The sequence below is a fragment of the Macaca fascicularis genome, chromosome 3 (assembly GCF_037993035.2).
Source record: "Macaca fascicularis isolate 582-1 chromosome 3, T2T-MFA8v1.1".
Lineage (NCBI taxonomy): Eukaryota > Metazoa > Chordata > Mammalia > Primates > Cercopithecidae > Macaca > Macaca fascicularis.
In genome coordinates this window covers 74,061,174-74,084,256 of record NC_088377.1, presented here as the reverse complement: position 1 = coordinate 74,084,256, position 23,083 = coordinate 74,061,174, and the positions used below count along the sequence as shown (strand labels likewise).

General features: G+C 43.5%; 1 protein-coding gene and 1 long non-coding RNA gene across 4 annotated transcripts in view; one reads left to right on the top strand and one right to left on the bottom strand.

The window, feature by feature from the left end:
* Positions 1-23,083, bottom strand: part of NIPSNAP2 (nipsnap homolog 2) — a 38,971-nt gene that overhangs the window by 8,277 nt on the left and 7,611 nt on the right. The window contains exons 2-7 of one of the 3 annotated variants that reach the window (XM_005549541.4): positions 16,943-17,082; positions 16,813-16,858; positions 13,051-13,145; positions 12,334-12,404; positions 10,434-10,574; positions 9,122-9,153 (exon numbers count right to left, since the gene is read on the bottom strand). In XM_005549541.4, coding sequence (XP_005549598.1) covers positions 9,122-9,153; positions 10,434-10,574; positions 12,334-12,404; positions 13,051-13,145; positions 16,813-16,858; positions 16,943-17,082 — 525 coding nt within the window. The remainder of the gene's footprint in view (positions 1-9,121; positions 9,154-10,433; positions 10,575-12,333; positions 12,405-13,050; positions 13,146-16,812; positions 16,859-16,942; positions 17,083-23,083) is intronic. The other 2 variants (XM_074034934.1, XM_074034935.1) reach the window with 2 other exon arrangements.
* Positions 2,651-9,375, top strand: LOC141409852 (uncharacterized). The gene is made up of 2 exons (XR_012432389.1): positions 2,651-7,289; positions 7,636-9,375. It is a non-coding gene; the product is annotated as an uncharacterized lncRNA (long non-coding RNA).

Here is a 23,083-nt window from a genome sequence, read left to right as displayed (position 1 = left end):
GATGTAGGGAGGTCAGCAGAAGATGCACAGTTAAGGTCTATCAAGAGATGACACACCATGCGTTACTCAGTAAATCCATACCACACCGCCCAGGCTCTAGCCTGAAGTCTCAGTCACATCAGGTTCCCACAGTTGACAAGACTTGGGAAGACAGATTCATTCTAATTCATTCAAAAGAGCTGGCAGCATACAAACAAGGATAGCAACCTACCAATAGTGACAGTGAAAGATGTCACTCTCAAGGCACAAGATGCTTGAGTTGGCTTGGCTGAGCATTCTCTTCCTGGAGGCAAACCTCATATATACTGAATGATAACTCAAAAGGGGGAAAAAATCCAAGAAAGAGTGATTTCCTGTGAGTGATGAAGCCAGTCTCCTTTTTTAAGACAGAGACTCTATCACCCAGGTTGGAGTACAGTGGCATGATCTTAGCTGACTGCAGCCTGGAACTCTTGGGCTCGAGGGATCCTCCTGCCCCAGCCTCCTGAGTAGCTGGAACTACAGGCTTGCGCCACTAAGCACAGCCAATTTTTTTTTTTTTTTTTTTTTTTTTTTAAGAGACGGGGCCTTGCTATGTTGCTTGGGCTGGTTTCGAACTCCTGGGCTCAAGCAATCCAGTCTCCTTAAACTCACTCTACACCTCTGCTCTAATCCACCATGGTCTCAATGCCACAATGGGGACCTTACCCAAGTGCTTGGGTTTCTTTATGGTGAAAAAGGGACTTCTTGCTATTGCCCCCATGGATTAGCCACAAATAAGATGACATCTTTAATCTTTACATTGAGAATAAAGTGATCAGTATCTTCACAGAAATTACAAATCTGATTATTGAAATTAAGCAAATCACTTCAATGTGCAAGAAAAAAAACCTGGCTTTTACTGATAGTGGTAAATATTCCAGATTATTCATTTCATTCTGAATTTTTGTAATTTAGTTATGGTAGGCAAAGAAAACATACTTGCCTGAGCCTGGTAACAATCAGAAGCCTGTACAGACGAGGTGGTCACCATCTTAGTTACCTATGTGCCAAAATATAAATTGAATGCTAAACTGGCTTTATAAATAATTTTTTCTTTTTTTTTTTGAGACGGAGTTTCACTCTTGTTGCCCAGGGTGGATTACAATGGTGTGATCTTGGCTCACTGCAACCTCTGCCTCCCAGGTTCAAGCAATTCTCCTGCCTCAGCCTCCCAAGTAGCTGGGATTACAGGCATGTGCCACCACACCCGGCTAATTTTTGTATTTTTGGTAGAGACAGGGTTTCTCCATGTTGGTCAGGCTGGTCTCGAACTTCTGACCTCAGGTGATCTGCCCATTTTGGCCTTCCAATGTGCTGGGATTACAGGTGTGAGCCACCGCGCCCAGCCAAATAAATTTTTAAATAACTGAATAACCCCAGTATGTCCCTGTGGATTCCACAGCGAGCGAGTGTTGATTAGTAATGTGCAAAAATTGAACTAGTGAGTGATCCTATTCTGTGAATAGCTACATGATTAACAGCAATAGTCCAAAAACAAAAGAGCAAAAATTGTATATAATAGCAGCATACAACCAAATATGTATTTCTTAGTTTTCAAATGAAAAGAAATTCTAACTTGCATTATTTAGCCTCTGAGGAGGAAAGATTCATTAGAAATAAAGATCATAGAACTATTTGTTGGAGCTAGACGGGATCTTAGAAATTATTTCATGCACATCAGGAAATTTCATAACCAAAAAAAGAGAAAAACGGGGCCGAGCGCGGCGGCTCACGCCGGTAATCCTAGCACTTTGGGAGGCTGAGGCAGGCAGATCACTTGAAGTCAGGAGTTCCAGATCAGCCTGGCCAACATGGCGAAACCCTGTCTCTACTAAAAACAAAAAAATAGCCGGGAGTTGCAGTGCACGCTTGTAATCCCAACTACTTGGGAGGTTGAGGCAGGCGAATCACTTGAACCCAGGAGGCAGAGATTGGAGTAAGCTGAGACTGCGCCACCGCACTCCAGCCTAGGCAACAGAGCAAGACTCTGTCTCAAAAAAAAAAGGCCGGGCGCGGTGGCTCAAGCCTGTAATCCCAGCACTTTGGGAGGCCGAGACGGGCGGATCATGAGGTCAGGAGATCGAGACCATCCTGGCTGACACGGTGAAACCCCGTCTCTACTAAAAAATACAAAAAACTAGCCGGGCGAGGTGGCGGGCGCCTGTAGTCCCAGATACTCGGGAGGCTGAGGCAGGAGAATGGCGTGAACCCAGGATGTGGAGCTTGCAGTGAGCCGAGATCTGGCCACTGCACTCCAGCCTGGGCGGCAGAGCGAGACTCCGTCTCAAAAAAAAAAAAAAAGAAAAAAAGAAAGAAAGAAAAAGAAAAAAGAAAAGAAAGAAGATATAAGTTGAAGTTAAAAAAAAAAAGTTACGAAATGCCAGTTTAGGAAACAGAAATAGCAAGTTGCCAAAGAAAAGTAAGAGTTCACGTAATCACTTAAAAGAAATATACACAAACACCTCCCCCCAAAAAGAAAAGCAGGCCGAGCGCGGTGGCTCACACCTGTAATCCCAGCACTTTGGGAGGCCGAGGCGGGTAGATCACGAAGTCAGGAGATCAAGACCATCCTGGCTAACACGGCGAAATCCCGTCTCTACTAGAAAATAAAAAAAAAAAATTAGCTGGGCGTGATGGCGGGCGCCCGTAGTCCCAGCTACTCAGGAGGCCGAGGCAGGAGAATGGCGAGAACTCGAGAGGCGGAGCTTAGGAGGCTGAGGCAGGTGAATGGCGTGAACCAGGGAGGCGGAGCTTGCAGTGCGCCGAGTTCGTGCCACCGCACTCCAGCCTGGGTGACAGAGAAAGACTCCGTCTCAAAAAAAAAAAAAAAAAAAAAGAAAAACAGCAAAACTTAAGGTACAGAAATACGTTGAGTTTCAAAGAAAAAAATGCTCAAAATATTTTAATTAGATATAGATGTATGCTTCAGATTATTTTAGGAAACTATCCCAATGTTTCAAAATTATATATTTTGAGATGGAGTCTCACTCTGTCGCCCAGGCTGGAGTGCCGCAGTGCCATTTTGGCTCACTGCAGCCTTCGTCTCCTGAGTAGCTGGGACTACAGGTGCCCGCCACCATACCCAGCTAATTTTTTTTTTTTTTTTTTTTTTTTTTTTTAGTAGACAGGACTTTACCATGTTGTCCAGGGTGGTCTCGAACTCCTGACCTCAAGTGATCTGTCTGCCTCAGCCTTCCAAAGTGCTGGGATTACAGGCGTGAGCCACCATGCCCAGGCAGTATTTTTAGCTTCCAAAGAAATCCCATAATGAAGTAAGTATGGAAACTGGTAAAAAGAAAACGTCAACAATCTCACCATCACAGAACCCTAAATGTCACTAGCATTTTTCTTTCCATTTCCTGTCCCAGGCACTAACCAGCTAACCAATGGCCAATAATTTATTCTTGCATCCCTCTTAACTATTGAGGCTTTTTTGAGACAGGGTCTTGCTCTGTTGCCCAGGCTGGAGCGGAGTGGCATGATCATGGTGCGCTGCAGCCTCAACAACGAGGGCTCCAGTGATCTTCCTGCTCAGCCTCCAGAGTAGCTGGGACTACAGGAAGGAGCACCACCACACCTGGCTAATTTAGTATTTTTTGTAGAGATGAGGTTTCACCATGTTGCCAAGGTTGGTCTTGAACTCCTGGGCTCAGGGGATCCTCCCACCTCAGCCGCCCAAAGTGTTGGGAGTAGAGGTGTGAGCCACAGCACCCGGACTATTGAGGCTTTGTATGTCTGTCTTTTCTCATAATAGTCAGGATTTCCAAAAACAGTATTAAATCTTAATGGTGAAAGGTGGTTATTTTGTTATAGTTGTAATCAGCATGCTTGTGTGTCTCATATTTGAATTTAAGGTAGCTGCTGGGAGGACATGGAGAGCTGATCAGGGCTAGTGAACTAGCCCTCTGGCTAATCCCACCCTCTGTTGATGGGCAAAGCTGTTTCTACTTGCAGGATATTATAAAACATGCTGCTATGGTCACTTATATAAGTGTTTACATGGATGTATGCTTTCTAACTTGCATTATTTAGCCTTTGATGATCCGAAAAGGAAAAATTCACTTATACACATATGTATAAGTGTTTATGCGGATGATATCTTTTGGGTAGACACCCAGGAATGAAATTGTTGGGTTGTATGTAATTTTTTTTTCTTTTTTTGAGATAGAGTCTTGCTCTGTCACTCAGGCTGGAGTGCAGAGGCACGATCTTGGCTCACTGCAACCTCCACCTCCTGGGTTCAAGTGATTCTCCTGCCTCAGCCTCCTGAGTAGCTGGGATTACAGGTGCCCATCACCACGCCCGGCTACGTTTTTGGTATTTTTTAGCACAGATGGGGTCTTGTCACGTTGGTCAGGCTGGTCTCGAATTCCTGACCTCAGGTGATCCGCCCCCTCAGCCTTGTGAAGTGCTGGAATTACAGGCGTGAGCCACTGCGTCTGGCCCACATGTAATTTCATGTTTACCATTTTGAGGGACTACTAGACTGTTTCCAAAGTGACTTCACCATTTCACATTCCCATCCACAATATCGGAAGGGTCCACTTTTTCCTCACCTCACTAACAGATGTTATTATCGCTCTCTTTTAAGTTATAGCTGTCCCAGTGGGCAGGAACTGGTATCTCATTGTAGTTTCACTTTGCATTTCCATAACGACTAAGGAGGTTGAGTCCCTTTTCATAAGCTTATGGGCATTCATGTATTTTCTTTGGTGAAATACCCATTCAAATCCTTTGCCTGTTAAACATTTTCAAAGTTTATTTTATGAATTTTTTTTTTTTGGATATAGGGTCTGTAGCCCAGGCTGAAGTGCAGTGGCACAATCTCAGCTCACTGCAACCTCTGCCTTCCAGGTTCGTGATTCTCGTGCCTCAGCCTCTCGAGCAGCTGAGATTACAGGCATGTACCACGACACCTGGTTAATTTTTGTATTTTTTGTGGAGACAGGGTTTCACCATGTTGCCCAGGCCGGTCTCAAACTTCTGATCTCAGGTGATCTGCCCACCTCAGCCTCCCAAAGTAGCTGTGAGCCACCTGGCCTAAAAATTTTTTAAACATTTTTTTATCGTGGTAAAAAACACATAACATTGAATTTACCATCTTACCCATTTTTATGTAGTGTCCAGTATATTTATACTGTTACACCACACATCTCCAAAACATTTTCATTTTGTAAAACTGAAACTCTATACTCACTAAACACCAATTCCGTATTCCCTCTCTGCCTAGCTCCTGGCAACCACGTTTCTACTTTCTGTTTCTATGATTTTGGCAACACTGGATACTTCGCATAAGGAGAATGATACACTACTTGTCCTCTTATTTCACTTAGCATTACATCCTCCTCAAGGTTCACCATATTGCAGCACATGACAGGACTTCCTTCTTTTTTTTGTGAGGTGGGGGTGGGGCGGGGATGGAGTCACCAGGTTGGAGTGCAGTGGCACGATCTCGGCTCACTGCAACCTCCGCCTCCCGGGTTCAAGTGATTCTCCTGTCTCAGCCTGCCAAGTAGCTGGGACTACAGGCACACGCTACCAGGCCCAGCTAATTTTTGTATTTTTAATAGAGACAGGGTTTCACCACATTGGCCAGGATGGTCTCGATCTCTTGACCTCGTGATCTGCCTGCTTGGCTTCCCAAAGTGCTGGGATTACAGGCGTGAGCCACTGCGCCCGATCTAAGACTTCCTTCTTTTTTAAGGATGTGTAATATTCTATGTATAGACCACACTTTTTTTTTTTTTTTTTGAGACAGGGTTTCTCTGTCACCCAGGCTGGAGTACAGTGGCATGATCTTAGCTTGCTGCAACCTCCGCCCCCCGGGTTCAAGCGATTCTCCTGCCTCAGCCTCTCGAGTAGCTGGGAATACAGGCACGTGCCACCAGACCCGGCTAATTTTTTAATTTTTAGTAGAGATGGGGTTTTACCATGTTGGCCAGGCTGGTCTCAAACTCCTGAGCTCGGGTGATCAGCCCACCTCGGCCTCCCAAAGTGCTGGGATTACAGGTGTGAGCCACCGCATCCAGCCCACAATTTCTTTATCATCTATTGATAGATACGTTGGTTGCTTCCACCTCTTGGCTACTGCAAATAAAGCTATGATAAAAACATGGGTATGCAAATCTTTTTGAGATCTGCTTTGAATTCATTTAGATATATACCCAGAAGTAGGACTGCTGAATCACACTGAATTCCATTTTCAATTTATTTATTTTTATTATTTTATTTTATTTATTTTCTTTGAGACGGAGTCTCGCTCTGTCGCCCAGGCTGGAGTGCAATAGCGCGATCTCTGCTCAATGCAAGCTCCGCCTCCTGGGTTCACACCATTCTCCTACCTCAGCCTCCTGAGTAGCTGGGACTACAGGCGCACACCACCACGCCCGACTAATTTTTTTTTTTGTATTTTTAGTAGAGACGGGGTTTCACCATGTTAGCCAGGATGGTCTAGACTCAATCTCCTGACCTTGTGATCCACCCACCTCGGCCTCCCAAGGTGCTGGGATTACAGGCGTGAGCCACCACGCCTGGTTCCATTTTCAATTTATTTATGTATTTATTTTTGTGAGACAGGGTCTCATTGGGAGTGCAGTGGCATGATCATGGCTCACGGCAGTCTCCACCTCCCCAGGCTCAAGCAATCCTCCAACCTCAGCCTCCTGAATAGCTGAGAATACAGGCATGTGCCACCACCACACCCGGCAAGTTTCTTTTCTTTTTCTTTTTCTTTTTGTAGAGACAGGGTTTTGCCATGTTGCCCAGGCTGGTCACCAACTCCCAGGATCAAGAGATCCTCCTGCCTTGGCCTCCCAAAGTGCTGGGATTACAGGTGTGAGCCACCACACCCAGCCACTGTCTTTTCAAGTTCTTTACCCATTTTTAATTGGGTTATCTGTATTCTTATTGAGTTGTAAGAATTCTTTATATATTCTGAATTTAATTTGCTTATCAGATATATGATTTGCAAATATTTTATTCCAGTATATGACTTGTCTTTTTTTTTTTTTTTTTTTTGAGATGGAGTCTTGGTCTGTCGCCCAGGCTGGAGTACAGTGGCACGATCTCGGCTCACTGCAAGCTCTGCCTCCCAGGTTCACACCATTTTCCCGCCTCAGCCTCCCAAGTAACTGGGATTACAGGCACCCACCACCACGCCCAGCTTATTTTTTAGTAGAGATGGGGTTTCACTGTGTTAGTCAGGATGGTCTTGATCTCCTGACCTTGTGATCCGCCTGCCTTGGCCTCCCAAAGTGCTGGGATTACAGGTGTGAGCCACCATGCCCAGCCTGTTCTTTTAATTAAAAAAAATTTTTTTTGTATCACTGAGAGTAAGGCATTTTTTGTTTTGTTCTGTTTTGAGACAGTCTTGCTCTCACCCAGGCTATAGTGCAATGGGGTGATCTCGGCTCACTACAACCTGTGTCTCCCAGGTTCAAGTGATTCTCCTGCCTCAGCCTCCTGAGTAGCTGGAACTACAGGTGCACACCACCATATCTGGCTAATTTTTGTATTTTTAGTAGAGACAGGGTTTCACCAAGTTGGTTAGGCTGGTCTCAACCTGACCTCAAGTGATCTTTCCACCTTGGCCTCCCAAACTGCTGGGATTTACAGGTGTAAGCCACCATCCCTGCCCTAATTTTTTATTTTTTTGAGACAGAGTCTTATTCTCTCCTGGCTGGAAAGTACTAGCACAATCATGACTCACTGCAGCCTTGACCTTTCAGGCTCAGGTGATTCTCCCACCTCAGCCTCCTGTGCCATCATGCCTGGTTACTTTTTGTATTTTTTTGTAGTCAGGGTTTCGTCATGTTGCCCAGGCTGGTCTCAAAGTCTCAAACATCTGGACTGAAGCAATCCTCCTCCCTCAGCCTCCCCAAAGTGCTGGAATTACAGGCATGAGCCATCATGCCCAGCCTTTTTAGTTTTATTTTTTTGAAAAAGAGTCTCACTCTGTCACCTAGGCTGGAGCACAGTAGTGCGATCTCAGCTCACTGCAACCCTGTCTCCTGGGTTCAAGCAATTCTCCTGCCTCAGCCTCCCAAGTAGCTGGGATTATAGGAGTGCACCGCCATGCTCAGCTAATTTTTGTATTTTTAGTAGAGATGGGGTTTCGCAATGTTGGCGAGGCTGGTCTCGAACTCCTAACTTCAGGTGATCTGCCCACCTCAGCCTCCCAATGTGCTGAGATTACAAGTGTGAGCCAACATGCCTGGACTATTTTTTTTTTTTTTTTTTGAGACAGGGTCTCACTCTATTGTCCGGGTTGGAGTGCAGTGGTGCAATCTTGGCTCACTGCAAACTCCATCTTCTGGGCTTAAGCAGTTCTCCCACTCAGCCTCCCAAATAGCTGGGACCTCAGGCATGTGGCATCACACCTGGCTAGTTTAATTAATTTATTTATTTTGGTAGAGGCAGTGGGGTCTTGCTATGTTGCCCAGGATTGTCTTGAACTCGTGGACTCAAGTGATTCTCCCGCCTTGGCTTCCCAAAGTGCTGGGATTACAGGCATGAGCCACACTGCACCTGGCTAGTCTTTTGCATTTCTAAAGCCTGCTGGGACTTTGATAGGGATTCTGTTGAATCTACAGATCAACTTGTGGAAAAATTGCTATTTTTCTACTCAAACTAGCAAGGAAAAAAAAGAAACTATTACTGATGTGATGTGTATATGTGACAGAAGTAATGTTTCAGAAAAGATGATATCCAAGAAGTATGTAAACTAACTTTATGCAATACTGGTTTTGCTTTTAAAAAAAGGTGTAACCTTTCAGAAATATATACAGTACTGAAATATTTATGAATGAAACAGAATGCTGTCTGAGATTTAATGCCAAACAATCTGGGTTGAAGGAGTTAGGCCTAAACGAGATGGGCCATGTGTTAACTACTGAAGCTATGCAATGGATGTGGAAGGGGAGCCACATTATTCTCTTGTTTTGTATGTTTGAAAAATCTCATAATAAAAACATCCAGTAAAACATTAGTGTAGTGTCAAATCATGGTATCATCCTCAGATTTTTTTCCCTAGAATTAACACTATGGCCTAAACTAATCTATTCACAAGACTTAAAAAGTCACCATTCAGTAATATACTCACCAGTAATTGCCCCATTCAATCATGGTTCCTGGCTGAAAACAGATTTAGATTTGGTTTGTTAGTTCTTCTGTGAAAAAAAAATACAGAAATAGCAAACAGCAGTAGAAAAAACATTAAGTGACAAAACTAACCTCAAAAACCCTTTTTTTTTTTTTTTGAGACAGAATCTTGCTCTGTTGCCCACACTAGAGTGCAGTGGCTCAATCTCAGCTCCTGCAACCTCTGCCTCCTGGGTTCAAGTAATTCTCCTGCCTTAGCCTCCCGAGTAGCTGAGATTACAGGCACCCGTCACCAGGCCTGGCTAATTTTTTGTATTTTTAGTAAGAGATGGGGTTTCACCATGTCGGCCAGGCTGGTCTCAAATTCCTGACTTCAGGTCACCCACCTGCCTTGACTTCCCAAAGTGCTGGGATTACAGGCATGAGCCACCGCACCCAGCCAAAACTTTATTTTTTAATTTAATAGAGACAGGGTCTCACTATGTTGTTCAGGCTGGTCTCAAACTTCCTGGCTCAAGCGATCCTCCAACCTTGGCCTCCCAAAGTGCTGGGATTACAGGCGTTAGCCACTTTAATAATGCTGCTACATGGGGCTTCCTTTCTAGTTCTCAGTAGGAAAATTTCTAGAAAGTGTTATAAAATATTATTGCCTTTTACTCTTATCATGTTGTATAATTTGTTCAACAGTCACAGTGTTTATTACCTGCTCTCATTTAACCACAATAGATGTTACATATTGTACCTTATCCTGCACTTTAGGTCCTTCTTCTTTTTTTTTTTTTTTGAGACAGAGTCTTGCTCGTCGCCCAGGCTGGAGTGTAATGGCGCAATCTCGGTTCACTGCAAGCTCCGCCTCCCGGGTTCACGCCATTCTCCTGCCTCAGCCTCCCGAGTAGCTGGGACTACAGGCGCTCGCCACCACGCCCGGCTAATTTTTTGTATTTTTAGTAGAGACGGGTTTCACCGTGTTAGCCAGGATAGTCTCGATCTCCTGACCTCGTGATCCGCCCACCTCGGCCTCCCAAAGTGCTGGGATTACAGGTGTGAGCCACCGCACCCGGCCAGTCCTTCTTCTTAAAAACAGAAATGTTATTTAGAAAAATCTCAAATAATAAGCATTATGTGTAAGGCCATAAAAAGCAAAAGAGCTTAGCCTTGGTAACAGTGTGAGACCCGGTCTTAAAAAAAAATATATATATAGAATGCTAAACACACATCACAGAATGTACACACAAGTTCTGCTGTCAGCCTTACAAAGTGCTTGTGCTTCTTCACAGAGGAGCAAAAGGAAAAACTTCTATTTGTGTACTTACTCGGAGTTGGTAAGACCTGAGTTCATATATATTAGGGCCTGATCGTGGGACAGGCTCATTCCAGAAACTGAACTCCAACAGGAGCTGATTCTTCCTGGAGAGAAGCATGTCACTTCTTGCCTTACGAAATTCCAAAAATTCCTTTGAGTGAAAAAAATATGCTCATGAAATCTTCTGATACTTACATAAGTCCATTTCAGTAACATTTATGTTCCTACAGAATACTGTAATAGGGTAACCAACAGGTCCCAGATGGCCTGAGACAGTCCCAGTTTATATCTGTTGAGCTTGCATAATCATTAACAGGATTCCTTTTCATTCTCAAAAGTGTCCAGGTTGGCTGGGCGCGGTGGCTCAAGCCTGTAATCCCAGCACTTTGGGAGGCCGAGACGGGCGGATCACGAGGTCAGGAGATCGAGACCATCCTGGCTAACAAGGTGAAACCCCATCTCAACTAAAAAATACAAAAAATAACTAGCCGGGCGAGGTGGCGGGCGCCTGTAGTCCCAGCTACTCGGGAGGCTGAGGCAGGAGAATGGCGTAAACCCGGGAGGCGGAGCTTGCAGTGAGCTGAGATCCGGCCACTGCATCCCAGCCTGGGCGACAGAGCAAGACTCCCTCTCAAAAAAAAAAAAAAAAAAGTGTCCAGGTTTAGATGACAAATTACTTGGTCATCCTAATTATTTAGGTGGCAATGCAAACAAATTTAACTTGCTATACTTTTAGATTCTTCTAATAGTGTTTGATGGCACATCAATAGAAGTGGCATGCAGACTACAAAAGAGCAGATAATTCAAAAGCTATTTATATTTGTCTGGGACTCTATACAAAAGATTTTCTTTGTTAATGATGTGTGGCTTTTAAATTTCTCCCTACCAACAAGCACCTGCTAGTGAAGGGTGGGTGGAAAGCAAAGTCAGCCCAAGATAAACTCTATGTGTGTGACAGACAGTTCCTGAAGTAGACAGTTTTAGGTCATCGAGGGCTAATTGTGTGTGCCATGCTGATTGATACACCAGTCACCAGTTTTTTTGTTTTTTTGTTCTTTTGTTTTTTTTTTTGAGGCAGATTCTCACTCTGTTGCCTAGGCTGTAGTGCAGTGGTGTGATCTCGGCTCACTGTAACCTCTGCCTCCTGGGTTCAAGCAATTCTCGTGCCTCAGCCTCCCGAGTAGCTGGGATTACAGGCGTGCACCACCACGCTTGGCTAATTTTTGTATTTTCAGTAGAGATAAGGTTTTGCCATGTTGTACAGGCTGGTCTCAAACTCCTGGCCTCAACTGATATGCCTGTGTTGGCCTCCCAAAGGGCTGGGATTATAGGCGTGAGCTACCGCACCCAGCCCAGTCACCAGTTTCAAAGTACCACCTTATCAGTTTCAAAGTATAATTGACTTTTATAATAAGAACAATAAGATTTTTTTTTTTTTTTTTTGAGACGGAGTCTCACTCTGTTGCCCAGGCTGGAGTGCAGTGGCGCAATCTCGGCTGACTGCAAGCTCCGCCTCCCAGGTTCACGCCATTCTCCTGCCTCAGCCTCCTGAGTAGCTGGGACCACAGGCACCCACCATCACGCCCGGCTAATTTTTTTGTATATTTTTAGTAGAGACGGAGTTTCACTGTGTTAGCCAGGATGGTCTCCATCTCCTGACCTTGTGATCTGCCTGCCTTGGCCTCCCAAAGTGCCAGGATTACAGACGTGCGCCAGCGCGCCCAGCCAGAATTGTTATTTTAATAGTATTACAACTGTTTATATTTAAATACAACTTCAGGAGTCCAAACAATACAATTTCTGTTACAAAAAAAGAAGTTCATTAACAAAAACTGAAGACAGAAAAGTCATTTAATTCCATACTAACATCTATATATCATTAGTCTGTAAACATTTTTCAAAATCATTACCTTATTTTCTCTGAGTTTATTCATGACTTCTGTGAGGGCTGGATAGCCTCCTTCATACCTCCAGAGGTGGACTGAAATGCATTTTAAAAGATAGTATACATTTAGAATTTCATGATACTACTTGAAAATATTCTAGATAGGTATAATGTTAACACAGCACAGAACTGTAGGCTGGGTGCAGTGGCTCACACCTGTAATCCCAGCACTTTGGGAGGCTGAGGCAGGCAGATCACTTGAGGTCAGAAGTTCCAGACCAGCCTGGCCAACAAGGTGAAACCCCGTCTCTACTAAATATACAAAAATTAGCTGGGTGTGGTAGTGGGCACCTGTAATTCCAGCTACTTGGGAGGCTAAGGCAGGAGAATCGCTTAAACCCGGGAGGCAGAGGTTGCAATGAGCCTAGATACATATCACTGCACTTCAGCCTGGGCAATAGAGCGAGACTCCATCTCAAAAAACAAAAAAACCAAAAAAACTGTAATACCCCATGTTTTGGCCTATGAGTTACATCATAATGATTCAATAATAGATTCAAACATTAAAAACAATTTTAAAACTGTTTTTGCAATGAATTGTTGAAGAAACTACTTTAATCATAAAATTAGACTGAGACTTGGAAAGCTTTGATGATAAGAACAAGCATTAAATTAGAAAATTACTTAAGTGTTACATAAGGCTTAAGGAAGAAGTGTTTATTCCAAAGACTTCGCTTCCTACCAGCTTGGTCCTGCTCGCCATACCACGTGTTCCAAGTCCCCACCAAAGTACAAGGGTAGTGTTTATCTTCGTGAATCTTTGGCAACACCTCTTGACTTAAAGAGAAGAAACAGCAACACTAATTAAACAACCAGCAAAATTTGACCAGGTGGACAGCACCTGATCAGTAACAGGAAAAAGACCACCTACTCTGTGTTCTAACAACTGACCTTAGCACATCCTCATGATAAAACGGCATGTGGAATTAACCTTTTGGCTGAATTCTGTTGTACTCCAACACCCTGCTGATCAGAAGCTTAGGTTTCTGATACCCCAACTATCTAGAGGAGTTGCTGAACCAGTATAAAGATGATAAAGAAAAACCAAAGGTGCCAGGATTTTGGGAGTTACGTGACTACTATTTTCCATTTGAGGGGGAAAAAAAAACAACATCACCAAAAAACATTCTGTTGGTTCCAAAGACAGGAAGAATGAGAGGGCAATAGTAGAAAAGAACACGGAAGAAATAAGAAAGATGGAAAGGGAAGAAAGTAATGTTCAAGACAGAGGCAGACAACACAAGCAGCATCAGCAGGCAGAGGTAACAAGAGCAGAAAACAAGCTGGCCTTCAGGAAGGAGCAAGAAGCAGAGCTGGAACACAACAGTCTGGAAGCGACCCTGACGTCCAACAGTCCCCAAGGGCATCAACATGGCAGAAGAATAAAAATTAAAGATACAACGCGAAGCATAAATTACGTTCTACTCAATTCAGTGGGCCAAGGGGATGGGTGGGGTGTCATGTAGTCTCGCACCGAACACACGAACTCATTTCCACTCATTGTGCGGGGACAGGGGCAAAGCCATGACAGGTCACGGCAGTGTATGAATTTAACAGGGGTGTCAGAGTGGAGCTTGGTTCCATAGAAGCTTTCTTATGGTATAGACCCTAATGTACAGGGAAAGGCAAAGGGAAGAGTGTTAACTGTTTTATACCAAGAGAAAAGCTAAAACCTGCACACTTTCTGAATAGAAATTTTTTTTTTTTTTTTTTTGAGATGGAGTCTCGCTCTGTCGCCCAGGCTGGAGTGCAGTGGCCGGATCTCAGCTCACTGCAAGCTCCGCCTCCTGGGTTTACTCCATTCTCCTGCCTCAGCCTCCCGAGTAGCTGGGACTACAGGCACCCGCCACCTCGCCCGGCTAGTTTTTTGTATTTTTTAGTAGAGACGGGGTTTCACCATGTTAGCCAGGATGGTCTTGATCTCCTGACCTCGTGATCCGCCCGTCTCGGCCTCCCAAAGTGCTGGGATTACAGGCTTGAGCCACCGCGCCCGGCCTGAATAGAAAAATTATGATGAAAAAGTATCATACAAATTCAACAATGGATGCAAAAGAGGATCAAGGGCAAGAAATGGAACCTGTTCACATTATATGCTGACACTGATATTTAGCTAGTGATCACCACCAGACACTGGGGCTACAGGACCGAGAGTATATAAGTACCACGTGCTAACCGATTGCGCCACTGGACCTCCGTAGGACCAGGGATATATAAATGGTTAACAGAGAAAAGTTCCAAATGGTCTATGTCTAACTAACTGAAAACCCATACATCTTTATGACCCAGTATAGTGACCACATCATGTGTACTTTTGGAAGAGCAGCATTTTACTTTTTAAATTAGGATCTGATATTAAATGTATCTAATGCGTGACTCATGAATGTTCAGAAATAACATGGGATCGGCCGGGCATGGTGGCTCACGCCTGTAATCCCAGCACTTTGGGAGGCTGAGGCGGGCGGATCACGAGGTCAGGAGATAGAGACCATCCTGGCTAACACGGTGAAACCCCGTCTCTATTAAAAATACAAAAAGAAATTAGCCAGGCGTGGTGGCGGGCGCCTGTAGTCCCAGCTACTCGGGAGGCTGAGGCAGGAGAATGGTGTGAACCTGGGAGGCAGAGCTTGCAATGAGCTGAGATCGTGCCACTGCACTCCAGCCTGGGCGACAGAGCGAGACTCTGTCTCAAAGAAAAAAAAAAAAAAGAAATAACATGGGATCCATGAAAATCGAAGACAGGGAAAGAGGGATTCTGCTAGGGCAATGTATGTCCAACATTTCCCTTTGGTCGCATGACATGAGCAGGAAGAGACAACCCTGCATTGGAGGCAGTGTCCAGGAAGGAAGCCCAGTACACATGACTCAGGTGGGGTCCAGAGAGGGGTCTGGCAACGGGGCCTAGGTTTTTCACCAACACAAAGTTACATGTGGATTTGAAGCCACTCCTCTTTGCTGGGGACCCCAAACCTGCTCTTGGGAGTCCTGGCCTTACCTGAATGGAGATTGTAAGGCAGGCAGTACTTGTACCCAGAACTGGATGGGTTGGGCAGAATCCCATTATTGGGACCCCTAAAAACCAGGCAGGAGTTAAGTCTTTATGTTCTGGAAACAGGGAGCTGCTGAAAGTTTCAGAGAAAAGAAAAAATGTGATGAAAAAAGAAAGCAGAACTCAAGCAGATCAATCTGACAAACTTTGGGGTAATGTATTGCAGGGCAGGGAAGAGATACAGGTACAGCCTGGAGCCCAGAAAGGTAGTCAGAAAAAAGGCACTTGGGAATGGGGCTCGAGAGGCTTGGAGAGGGAGATGGAGAAGGAAACAAGAGAACCAAAATACATGTCCGATGAAGAATGCACGGCTCTAGGTGACAGACAACTAAGGAACGGGCTGAGTAAAACAAGGTGAGTGGCACAGACAGGGAAGTTGGAAGAGCAAGGTGATTCCACATGCTGAGTGTGAAGTGAGAGCACGACATCAAATAGAAATATGAAGACAGCCAGAAATCCAAGACAGGAGATGAAGTGATAAAACAGGACAGAAAAGGTAAAATCCAGGAAAACATCAGCATAGGGAAAAATTCCATTTTATGAGAAAAGACTTAAAAATAAATATCTGCTTTAAGGGCATTTTTTAATAAAGAGGTGCTGGAATGAGTAAGAAATTCAATACTATTATTACATTTCATAAGCTATCTTCAAAAACAAAACAATAAACAAAAAGTTTTTCTTCTAAAAAGTAGCTGATTATAGGGACAAAATTGTTTGCTTTCTTATGAAAGTAGTAGATATTAAAGGTTAAAAAAAACCCTTTTTCTTCACATTTGCTCACAATGGATTATTAAAATACTATTTCTGTTAACTTAAAAGCCAGTAAGCTTAGTTCTCCCTTTCGTCTTAAGTTTACAAATTCTGTAAGCAGGTTTAGATCTCAAATCATAGGAGAATCAGCAGAAGGGACTTGGATCCTGGAGAACAGAGGAGTTGGGAAGAAATGGCAGCTATGTTCAAATACACACAGTACTCTCACAGGGCAGTTTTACTAAGGGGAATCAATGAAGGACTCAGAGATGTGAATTCTTACTCCTAACACTTAGAGCTGTCCAGAGATGGAACTTACTTCAGGACAGGCAGTGAGGAAGGTCTGTGGAAAGGACTCCAGCATTGGATAAGCAGATGGACTAGACAGCCTGGCAAAGTTCCTCCAAACATAAGAGTCTGGTAACATTCTAAAGTCTGATAGCCTATGTGATGGTTTAGCTGTGTGAGTGCTTAAAATCAAAATGCCTTTGGCAATCCCACACGAAGCTCAGTTTAAGAGCCTCTGAATGTTCAACTTCAAAAGAGAGGGATGAAAAGCGCTCTCTCTATGCTATCAAGTGTTAGTGGAATTAACTCACAAATAAAGTCATTATTTTCCCCAAGGAAAGGAGAGTTTGGTATACACACCAAATTTTGTTGTATGCTTCTAGGCATTCCGGTTTAACATTGTGAACTGAAACAAAAGAAAATTCAACGATAAACTTAGGAACAAACGGAAAAAAAAGTCAACTATGAAGATAGCAAACCTGTCACTCACACTGTAATTTGTATAGATTGCTTGTTTCCTTTTTGGCTAGGAGATTGGAGTGGGCATCTTTTCTTGGATCAACTTTCCGGACAAATAAGGATTTTAGCCAGCTGTCTTCTCGAGATCTGTTGCTGGAAGATGTCCACGTCCTATGGAATAACAAAAGTGTTGTCACACAGTATACTGTTTTCATATATCCATCAGTTCACCTGGCAAACACATGGTGAGCAGCTATTCTAGGCACTGTTCCAGAATCTGGGCTACCACAGAATGCCTGCTTTCCATGACAACAGCATGCACTCCGAGAAGCAGAAGCAAAGAAAAATGTAAAATTTGTGGCATTCTTGTAAGAGAGCCCACATTTATCTTTGCAATCTGTGCTATGTGTTTTTCAAAGCAATTTTTGACATAGAAAAAATATACATGGATACCTAAAGTAGATAAAACCACAGAGACAGAAAGCAGAATGGAGGTTGCCAGGAGGTGAGGAAAGGGGAGGTTGGGGTAAGGAGTTTTAGTTTGGGAAGATGAAGAAATTCTCAAGATGAATGGTAGTGATGTTTCCCCAAAATGTGAATATACTTAATGCCACTGAACTGTATGCTTAAAAATGGTTAAAATTGTTAGTTTTATGTTACACACATTTTGCCATAATTTAAAAAATATTGCTTGATTTGGAAACAGATAGTGGTGATGACTGTACAACACTGTGAATATAATGCCACTGAATTATGCATTTAAGATAGTTTAAATGGCAAATTTTATGTATATTTTTACATGTTTTACCACAATAAAAATATAAAAAAATACAGGGAAAATGAAATAATTTCTTTAAAAAAATTTTACTCCTCAAGTAAATTAAAAATCAAGATTTGTAAAAATTAACTTTAAAAATCAAGATTTTTAAAGCTGCCCCCACAAACCTCAGAATACCAACTTTATTAACACATAATTTGCTAATTTTCATCTTATAATTAAATTTCTATTATGAATGCTTTCAGAAAGTGAGGATAAATTTGACTCAAGTCACAAACTATACTTTACCCATGAATTTTTTTCTTTCTTTTTTTGAGACTGGGTCTTGCCCTGTCACCCAGGCTGGAGTGTGGTGGTGCGAGAGCTCACGGTAGCCTCAAATTCCTGGGCTCAAGTGATTGTCCCACCTCAGTCCCCTAAGAAGCTGGGACTAGAGGCACACATCATCTTGCACGGTTAATTTTTTAAAATTTTTTGTAGAGATGGAGTCTTGCTATGTTGCCCAAGTTGGTCTGAAACTCCTGGCGTCAAGCAATGCTCCCACTTCAGCCTCTCAAAGTGCTGGGATTATAGGTGTAAGCCACTGCAACTGGCCCTACTCACAAATTTCTATGTGCATGTTGAACTCCCATATGCCAGCTAATAGGAATACAAATTTGTTGACCTCCCTCGAGGGCGGTATGGCATCATCCATATCAAAATGGAAACCGTGTATGACTTCAGCCCAATAATGACACTTGCGGTGATGTCCTATGGCCAGCTATATTTAGACAGGTGCACAAAGTTGAATGCACACAAATATTCATTGCTGTCTTGTTTCCAGTTTTCTCCTGGCACAGGCCATTCGTACAGCCATTAATGCAGATTGCTCACATAAATTAGGAAATACTCCACGTCAGAAATTATGCACTCAATAAAAAGAATGAGGTAGATTTACATGCACTGATGTGCTGACATCTCCGAGATAAATTCTGTAAAAAAGCCAGCACAGAACAGCACTATATATACGTATACAGAGGAAAATGTTAAAGAGTGATGACATCTGGGGAACATGACTGGGCCTGGGTGGGAGTAAAGGTTTTTTCTTTTCATTGTATAACCTTCTGAACTATCTGAACAATTTCTACACACACACACTTTTTTGAGAGAGTCTCACTCTGTCGCGCAGGCTGGAGTGCAGTGGCACCATTTCGGCTGACTGCAACCTCCACCTCCCAGGTTCAAGTGACTGTCCTGCCTCAGCCTCTGAGTAGCTGGGACTACACGGTGTGCCACTATGCATGGTTAATTTTTGTATTTTTAGTAGAGACAGGGTTTCACCATGTTGGCCAGGCTGGTCTTGAACCCCTGACCTCAAGTGATCTGCCCACCTTGGCCTCCCAAAGTGCTGGGATTACAGGTGTGAGCCACTGCGCCTGGCCTATTTTTATATTTGAACAATAGCCAAAATATCTAAAAGTGCATGTTTTAGTATCCCTCTACAGATAAGGTAATTCCCTATAACCACTGAAAATAAGATTTTAAAGAACAGAACCTGGATGAGACTCATCCTCTTCTGAACTTTTTTTTTTTTTTTTTTTTTGAGACAGAGCCTCACTGTGTTGCCCAGGCTGGAGTGCAGTGCTGCAATCCCGGCTCACTGCAACCTCCGCCTCCTGGGTTCAAGCAATTCTCCTGCCTCAGCCTCTCTAGTAGCTGAGACAACAGGCGCACACCACAACACCCAGCTAATTTTTTGTATTTTTAGTAGAGATGAGGTTTCACCATGTTGGCCAGGCTGGTTTTGAATTCCTGACCTCAAGTGATTTGCCTGCCTTTGGTCTCCCAAAGTGGTGGGATTACAGGTGTGAGCCATTGCGCTCAGCCCTCTTCTGAACTTTATGTAACCATTATCAAATGACAAACTGCGTTTCCTTCATCTTCTTGGTTTTTGTTCACATCTATGTACAATAAACGTACTTTTTTGGCAGACAGTACTATGAGTTTTGACAAACGCCTAAAGTCATGTAACCACCACCACAACAGTTTCTTCACCCCTTGAAGTTCCTCCTTTTATAATCAACCTCTCTCCCCACCTCTAGCAACCACTGCTGTGTTCCTTGTCCCTCAGTTTTGCCTTTTCCAGAACATCGTATGTATGGAATCATACAGAAGGTAGCCTTCTGAATTCCTGTCCCTTCTTTCTGCACAATCCCTTTTATAACTGGTTATCTTACCTCTGGCCAGTTCTATCACAGCATACCCTTTACACTTTTGTTCTCTTTTTATTTTTGAGACAGGGTCTCACTCTGTTGCCCAGGCTGGAGTATACTGGTGTGATCACGGCTCACTGCAGCCTTGACCCCCAGAGCTCTAACGATTCCCCACCTCAGCCTCCAGATTAGCTGGGACCACATATGCACACCACCATAACTGGTTAATTTTTGTATTTTCTGCAGAGAATGGGTTTTGCCATGTTGCCCAGGCTGGCCTTGAACTCCTGGCCTCAAGTGATCCTCCCGCCTTGACCTCATGAAGTGCTGAGATTTCAAGCGTGAGCCACCGTGCCCAGCTACTTTTGCTCTCTAACTGACCTACACATAGATCTTTTTTGCCTTTTCCGAGATCAGTAATGTGCTGGGATTCCAAATGGCTAGCATAAATGCCCAGAATCTTAGTGCTTCTGGACATAAAGGTCCAGATGCTGATGGGCTAGTGTGAACCTCTTCTTGGGGATCTCTTTAGAAACACTAGATGATTTCCTACAACAGTATTTCTAATCTGCTTGGCAGACTTGCTTAAGGACCCAGATACCACCAGGTAAACATTAAGAGGAAAACAGAGAGCAACTCCAAGTATTAAAAGGGGGGACCAGGAATTTAAACAAGGGACAAGAGAAACTCTCATCAGAGCAAATTCCCCAGTACTTCATGAAATGAACATATGGATTTTATAATACAACAATACAAACTCCTATTCTTATGCAGCAACAGTATTTTAGAAGTAGGGCTCTAAATTTCACACAATACTGGTAGCCTTTTTCTTTTTTTTTTTGCTTAAAAAATCAGTTTGCTGCTTTGTTTATTTTTGAGGCTGGGTCTCACTGCACTTGCTGGAGTGCAGTGGTGCAATCTCGGCTCACTGCAACCTCTGCCTCCCAGGTTCCAGCGATTCTCCCACCTCGGCCCCCTGAGCATCTGGGACTACAGGTGCACGACACCATATCCGGCTAATCTTTGTATTTTTAGTAGAGACGGGGTTTCGTCATGTTGGCCAGGTTGGTCTTGAACTCCTGGCCTTAAGTGCTCCGCCAGCCTCAGCCTTCCAGAGTGCTGAGATTGCAGGCGTGAGCCGCTGTGCCCAGTCTAGTTTGCTGCTTTCTTGAACAAACATTACAGAACAATTTTCTCCCCAATATGATTTTTTTTAATTTAAAAACCAATTCATAGGATATGATCTCAAATAGGTAGAAACCAGATATAAAGATTTTTGAATGACGTGAACTTACAAACATAAAAAATACAAATATATTGGCCAGGAGTGGTGGCTCACGCCTGTAAATCCCAGCTCTCTGGGAGGCCAAGGCAGGCGCATCATCTGAGGTCAGGAGTTCAAGACTAGCCTGGCCAACATGGTGAAACCATGTCTCTACTAACAATCCAAAAAAAAAAAAAAAAAAAGGTGGGTGTGGTGGCACACGCCTGTGATCCCAGCACCTCAGGAGGCTGAGGCAGGAGAATCGCTTGAACCCAGGAGGTGGAGATTGCAGTGAGCCAAGATCACACCACTCTACTCCAGCCTAGGCAATACAGCAAGACTCAATCTCAAAAAAAAAAAAAAAAAAGAAAGAAAGAAAAAGAAAAAGAAATTAATAAAGCATACTCTATAAATAATGATAAAGAAACATAAAAGCACTTTTTCACATCCTTCAAAGATTAAAAAGAAGCAAACTCACTTTAAACAAGAAAAATAACAATACCAGTAAATGCAATTTTCCTTGAAAGTGCATAAGATAAAAACATATAGTATTAAGTGGCATTTGCAGATGTAAGTTGAAGATGCTTCCATTTTGCATTTACTATACAATAAAATTTCTAAAAATTAAGAAAGCATTAATAGTGGTTTCCCTAAGACAATGAGAGAGGGTTTAAAGGGATAGAGGGGAAAGACACACAACTTTCTCCATATAATGTCTATATTGTGCTTTTCTCTTCTGTATTTTTTTTTTCTTGAGACAGGGCCTCACTTTATCACCCAGGCTGGAGTGCAGTGGCGTGATCTTGGCTCACTGTAGCCTTGACCTCCTGGGTTCAAGCTATGCTCCTATCTCAACCCCTCCCAAGTAGCTGGGACTACAGGTGCCCAGCACCACACCCAACTAATTTTTGTGTTTTTTTGTAGAGACAAGGTTTCACCATGCTGCCCAGGTTCGTCTTGAACTTATGAGCTCAAGTGATCTGCCTGCCTCAGCCTCCCAAAGTCCTGGGATTACAGGCGTGAACCACCACACCCAACCACATTTCAATAAAAATGAAAGTACATTTCGTCAGTTTGAAGTGTTTTACATATACTACATTTAGGGTTATCTGTTTAACAATATCATGGGCTGGGCACAGTGGCTCACGCCTGTAATCCCAGCACTTTGGAAGGCCGAGGTGGGCGGATCACCTGAGGTCAGGAGTTTGAGACCAGCCTGACCAACATGGAGAAACCCCATCTCCACTAAAAATATAAAATTAGCCAGGTGTGGTGGCGCATGCCTGTAATGCCAGCTACTCAGGAGGCTGAGGCAGGAGAATCGCTTGAACCTGGGAGGCGGAGGTTGTGGTGAGCCAAGATCATGCCACTGCACTCCAGCCTGGGCAACAAGAGCGAAACTCTGTCTCAAAGAAGAAAAAAGAAACTTACCCATTACTTTAAGGCAACCATATAAAATCAGTGATACACTAAGTAGAAAGTTTTAAGATTTGTTTATGGGACTATGTATAATTTCTGTGTGTTCTTTTTTTTTTTTGAGACAGAGTCTTGCTCCGTTGCCCAGGCTGGAGTGCAATAATGGCACAATCTCAGCTCACTGCAACCTCCACCTACTGGGTTCAAGCGATTCTCCTGCCTCAGCTTCCTAAGCAGTTGGGACTACCAGCGCCCACCAGCACACCCAGCTAATTTTTGTATTTTTAGTAGAGGTAGGTTTTCACTATGTTGGCCAGGCTGGTCTTGAACCCCTGACCTCAGGTGATCTGCCTGCCTCACCCTCCCAAAGTGCTGGAATTACAGGCGTGAGCCACTCGCTGTGCCCAGTCAATTCCTGTGTTTATTTTAGATTTTAAGTTCATTAAACAGAAATTGTATCTACAATTTTTTTTTGTTAAATAAATTGTAAAAGCTAAGAATAATAATTATGAACAATTAAGA